This window comes from Hyperoodon ampullatus, assembly GCF_949752795.1.
Source record: "Hyperoodon ampullatus genome assembly, chromosome: 17".
Classification (NCBI taxonomy): Eukaryota; Metazoa; Chordata; class Mammalia; order Artiodactyla; family Ziphiidae; genus Hyperoodon; species Hyperoodon ampullatus.
Genome location: NC_136930.1, coordinates 40,921,259 through 40,927,258, shown reverse-complemented (window position 1 = coordinate 40,927,258; position 6,000 = coordinate 40,921,259). Strand labels below are relative to the sequence as shown.

The 6,000-nt window shown below is 36.0% G+C and overlaps 1 protein-coding gene across 3 annotated transcripts in view; it reads right to left on the bottom strand.

Annotated features, from left to right (window-relative positions):
- Window positions 1-1,715: 1,715 nt before the first annotated feature.
- MTDH (metadherin) overlaps window positions 1,716-6,000 on the bottom strand; it is a 53,017-nt gene continuing 48,732 nt past the window's right edge. Inside the window, exons 11-13 of one of the 3 annotated variants that reach the window (XM_079722486.1) lie at window positions 5,302-5,442; window positions 2,761-2,917; window positions 1,716-2,115 (exon numbers count right to left, since the gene is read on the bottom strand). In XM_079722486.1, the coding sequence (XP_079578612.1) occupies window positions 2,045-2,115; window positions 2,761-2,917; window positions 5,302-5,442 (369 nt within the window). In that variant the 3' untranslated portion in view covers window positions 1,716-2,044. Of the gene's footprint in view, window positions 2,116-2,760; window positions 2,918-5,301; window positions 5,443-5,954; window positions 5,999-6,000 lie in introns of those variants that run through there. The other 2 variants (XM_079722487.1, XR_013811343.1) reach the window with 2 other exon arrangements.

The window sequence follows — 6,000 nt, the reverse complement described above, 5'->3', positions numbered from 1 at the left end:
CTCCGTCTCCACACCGAATCTGCCCTCAAAAGATGGTGTTTTAACACCTGGTGTTGGTGGTTGAATGAGAGATACTAAGCTGGAGAAATAAAGTCCGCCATTCGACACAGCCAACACAACTCTAAGACAAAGAAATGGTGAGGTAGAGTTGAGAGAGTTCAATTCAATTTTTGGAGCATAGATCTTTTGGCACATTCTAAAATTACACAGACTCCCTATTCAATTCTCCTTTGTGATACCTTTACAAAGTGCTGCAATGTAGGAATCCTTGGAACTCTTTAGGAAGCATCTATATAAAGCGAACAGAGCACAGTCACTTGAAGAAATCCACTCCTGGCACTTTAGCTTATTTACCCCGATATTGAAGCAAATAAAAACAATGCTATCCATTTGCTGAATTTATTTAAACAAATCAATTTAGAAATATAGAATTAAACAAAACTTCTGACATGTAAACATACTGCCATGTTCCTGAAACAGATGTTAACACCTGATAAAAGTTAATAATCACTTGTTAGGAAAGCTGTCCATTAATAAGGCCAGTCTTCAGCAAAACTAAAAGCATTTTGTTTCTTTAGCTTTCCTAGTGTGACAATGCAATACTATCAAACCACAGTCAAATATAATAAAGACAAGATTGGATGGACAGATCAGTACCATTGGTTACAGCTGTTAAACAGGTTCATTCTTGGCGCCACAGGAAAACAATTAAGCCAATCACATCGAATAAATCATGGCTTTTTTTCTTTATCACAATTCACTAAGTGATGTTAATTATGGTCCTTGTCAAACACGTTTGGTAAAGGCTATTTACAGTGTACATGGCTGAGCATGCACTATTTATAGTTACAAAGATACCTGCCAGTTTATTACAATAGAATTACACAGTGCCTGAAAATGGTGAAACATCTCACACATCATTTAAATCAATACAGTTTCAAGCAGGAAACGTTCCTTATTTGATCACGATCGCAATAATTACATGAAAATTCTTATAAAAACACGAACCCCCTTCAAGAAATTGATGCATATTCTACGCACTACAGGTTAAGGCAGTAAAAAAATGTATTCCTGATAACTGGAGGTCTTGACAATGTCAATTAAAGCTGTCTGACTTTAGTATTTCATTCTCCATCATATAATCAAAGTTCTGTCTGTATAACTAGTTTGTGAAAGATTTCATTTTTAAAGTCAAAATAGTATTAGTAATGAAGAAGAGTTGATGCTGGGAAAAAAAAAGTAATTGCTAGGGAAAGGAAAAAATGTAAGGTGGATTTTGCCTGAAAGTTTTCAAATCATCAACAAGAGCATTATTTGTGAGTCTGAACCTTAAAAGTATAAAACAAATATATAGTTTACCTTTCTTAACTTAAAATATACTGTACTTTGAACAATTCAAGTAAAGTAAGACTATCAAAAATAACTTCATAAGCCATACAAGTGTCAACTGCATTTTGAATGTTTTAAGAACTTTTTAAAAATTGTAAACTAAACCATGACAGTTTAGTTAAACAAACGATAAATGACTTTTTATTTGCACTTGTGATTTCTTTAATACAAATTGCTACCAACAAATATGTAAAGATATGGCAGATTATGCATTTGATCAAAGCACTTTGATTTAAGCATAAAACAGATTCAAATGGTTTAAGTTCCGTGCATAAGATCCAAGAAGCTGCCTACTAATATGCAGGCAACCCTCTCTCTAATCAGAATCCTTTATTCCTCAGCTGCAGATGAGACAGGGCACAATCTGTTGTAAACAGGGCACTGTTGTAAAACCAGGATAATATTCTTAAATTAAGATCGTTCTTGTTAGATTGAAAAGACTTTCCCCAAGTGTCTTCCAATTCTGCTGACCTCTTAATTTCATAAATTAACTTTCCTTTGATTCCATTTTTACGGTGGTTGTGTTCACAGTTTTGTTTTAAAAATTGGTTTAAATTTATATAAAACTCTGTACATGTTCACAAATTATTGCATAAACAGCATAATCTTCAAGACAGTGTTTGCAAACACACGTCCAATTCAGGAAAAAAAATATTCACGTTTCCCGTCTGGCTTTTTTCTTCTTTTTTATTTGTTTGGGAGATTCCCAACTAGTTTCAGACTTGGCTAAAAGGGGGGGAAAAAAAGAGAGAGAGAGAAGTTAGGAGGACAGTAAATACTGTTCTGTTTCAAAAATATGAAAGTAGTATCAATAAAAACGTGCTTTGAAATCCACTAACAATGCCTCAAATTTTATGTTTACATTTTCAAGTTCTAGTTACATGTTTTTAGGATATTCTCTGGCTGCCTTCCTCTTTTCCTTTCCTCTGTTATTATTTGGTTTAACGATATGGATGATATTTCATCAGTTTTGACCTAGAAAAACCATTGTTTAAAAGACTCAATCTAAGTAATAAAAGTGAAAGTGGATACAATGGACACTAAAGGTAGCTAAAGGGAGAAAAAGAGGTGGAAAAAAAAGGGCACAGAACAATTTGCAGTCTTAAGAACATGTGCACAGAAAAAGGGAGGGACTGGGCAAGTAAGGGCAGGCATAGCCCTCCTCTGTGTATGTCCTTGGCCACCTATTCTTGCCTGAAGTGACTTCAGCTCCCTGGCCCTCCCAACTGAGGTCCACAAGGGTCCAAGGAATCTAGGCTTTGCAAAGGAGGAAAGGGATGCTCTAATAAGTAATCCATTAGACTTCTAAGATAGTAACACTTATAGACAGTACAGAGAACAGCAAAAGAACCAAAAATGAGAATTACTTACTCTGTGAAGGAGGCACACTATTTTGCTTAGTATTCGACTTGGATTTATCTGTTTCTTGTAGCATCGGTGGCACTTGGGAAGAGCTCTTGTCAGAATCACTTTTTGATAAAATAACAGATGGCTCGGTAGAAATAGCAGGTGGAAGAGTCTTGATAGGCTATTTTGAAATGAAATTATCTTAGATTTTCATTAAAAATTTCAAATAAAAATAAATATCATAGTAATACAAGAGGCTGTATAGCAGTAATATGAACATGGTTGCCAAATAATTTATCAGCAGAAGCGCTACAACTCATGCCTGCCCTCTAGTGACATATAATCAAATAAGTCTTTATTTACAATATCCACACATACAGGTTGGGATAAAAATGGATGAATGTGTAAAATCACAAGATGTTTACTGAATTTCACATAAGAGTGAATAATTCCATTTTCATTAACTTTTACATTTTTCTTTTTCATTACAGGTAACAGGATTTTTTAATGTTTTGGTATTCAATGGTTCTGCCCACTTCCCACTAACTCTCACCTCCTCAAAACCTTTTCATGTGAAGGCAAAAAGAAAACAGCAAATTTCTGAACTACCAGTAGGTGATACTCCCTTTTGTCCTTCTCAAGAGTTAGGGATATCTCAAACAGCAGCAGCAATAGGTTCAGTTTCCTCCCCAAGGAAAAAGATGGCCTCAGATACAGCAGACTATGGCTACTAGTCTTATCTATTAAAGCAACTAGTAAAACTCAGGTCCAAATCGTCAGAGTTTTATTGAGTCTGGTAAGTGAAATCATAATGCGTAGGGCCTGAAACTCTTGAATCTTCCTTCTCCTCTGCAACCTCAGAGCAGAGAGGTAAACTAACTGATTTGCCTGAATGAGGCCTGACTGTTAATGAATGTTCAGGACAGGTAACAACAGAAACTCCAACACTTACAGTGCCTTGAGGCTGTAACAGATGAGTAAGAGATCATCTCACCCTTCAGCTCTACCTGTGATGATTATTTTGAATACAGAAACAAAGGTAAGTCATGCTTCTCTTGCCCCTTGTTCTTCCAGGCTCCATGGGTTCAAGAAAGCACAACGGGAAAGGAAACAAGAGGCAGATGTGTGCACCCAGGTAACTACTAGGATTCCTTCCTCGTATCTCAGGTATCTGAAGCTGCATTTATGTTGCTTGGTTCAACTTTAATAATGTTTCCTGTATTTATTTCATACCCAAAAGTTTCAGTACTCATTTTAAATCTCTTTCCCCCCCATTCTCTCACTTACCTATATTAAATCACAGAAGGACTCAAATATCCTTTACAAGATGGCTTCTGAAAATGACTTATTAAGTAAAACATCAAAATGTCATGTGACCCTTTGCAGTCTTACTATTAAATTTATGTATGTATTTTTTTTTAAATTAATTTATTTATATATTTTTGGCTGCATTGGGTCTTCATTGCTGCATGTGGGCTTTCTCTAGTTGCGGCGAGCAGGGGCTACTCTTCATTGCGGTGTACAGGCTTCTCATTGCAGTGGCTTCTCTTGTTGTGGAGCACGGGCTCTAGGTACGTGGGCTCTAGAGCACAGGCTCAGTAGTTGTGGCGCACGGGCTTAGTTGCTCTGCAGCATGTGGGATCTTCCCGGGCTAGGGCTCGAACCTGTGTCCCCTGCATTGGCAGGTGGATTCTTAACCATTGCGCCACCAGGGAAGTCCTGTGTATGTACTGAGACTGCATTCTTTTACATCAAAATACTCTCAGGGAATTAAAAGCATCAAGTCCAAATAGGAAGTATGGTTAAGATTTTTAGTACCAGACTGTTACAAATTCTTTCTCTTAACAGTAATTCAGGTTCTTGTGTAAAGCTGTCTTATTAAATATGTAGCCTCCATAGAGGCAGAGATTTTTTTTGCCTGCTTTGTTCTTTGATGTGTCCCCAGAACCTTAAATAGTGTGTGGCATTGTGGTAGGTTCTCAATACATTTTTTGAATGAGTATATAAACGAACCATGCAGAATTTCACAGTCATTCATATTCCTTGTATTTCTATAATGATATAACTTAGCAAATTAGAAATCAGACTTTAAAGAGCTATGGTCTTTGTGTCACTGGTCTAGACCTTTTGTAAAATGGTCTCTTCTGACATATCAAAATTTTCCACAGACGGCACACAGTTCAAGATATTGTCAGCAAACTTTAAACAAATGCTACATTCTGAGAGGTCGGACTATATAGTCATGTTATATTATGTGCATGCTTTTGGGAAAGTGGAACCAGTCACATTTTCTGTAAGCCATGTATCCCTTGTATGCCTAGATATTTAAGAAAAAAACACAGTCTAGTGGCTCTCTCTAGTTTTGCCTCTGATAGTTATGGGACTTGGGCCAACTTATTCAACTTCTCTAAACTCATTTATATAATGGGTTGTACCTTTCTTGTGGGGTTGTTGTAAGGGCAATTTAGTGTATTTAAAATGTTTAGCATGGGCCTCCATAAAATATTACTATTAATACAATTCTCAAGTCATCAAAATTTTATTCCTTACATATCAGAAAGTTACCTGGCTATTTTTGATGAGCGCTTCAGCTGGATCACTAGTGCTTATGGTCTTCAAAGAAAAAGCTTTTTCCTGTTTTGGACGGACCTTAGAGGTATTCACTGGGAGCTCTTCTCTAATCTCTTTTTCTAATTCTTCTGTGTCCTACAGAGAAAAGTAGTGTATTAGATGATACAAATCACTCATTTTTACTAATTAAAATCTATTTGGTTTGTAGTACTACTGTCCAGAAGATATTCCAAGAAGATAATTTTATTTCAGAAACTGCCCAAACGGCTTAAAAGAGCATAAAAAAATAGTTATTCAAGAATTTTAACCATAGGTACATCTGGAATATACGTTCATCATCCCTGCTTTCCTCAGGGATTTAAATCAACTGTGAATTAAAAAACAACATACTCACATCCCCAAATGGGAACCATTTAATTTACTAAACCAAACAAGTATTTTTTTCCTTTTAGAAAAAGTACACGGGGAATTAGGTGCTACTTTAAGACTTTAGAAATAGCCTTTCACTTAATGACTTCTTCAAGGAATGAAATATTTATACATAAGTGCATTTTCTAGATAAATTAAGCTTACACAGTAGAAAGGACAGATAGGAATTTCAGTTTTGGCCATGCCACAACCTAGCTAAGTCAAGGACAAATGCTTACGTCAAGGACAAATCTTTGATTTCCCCAAACTGCAGTTTCCTCAACT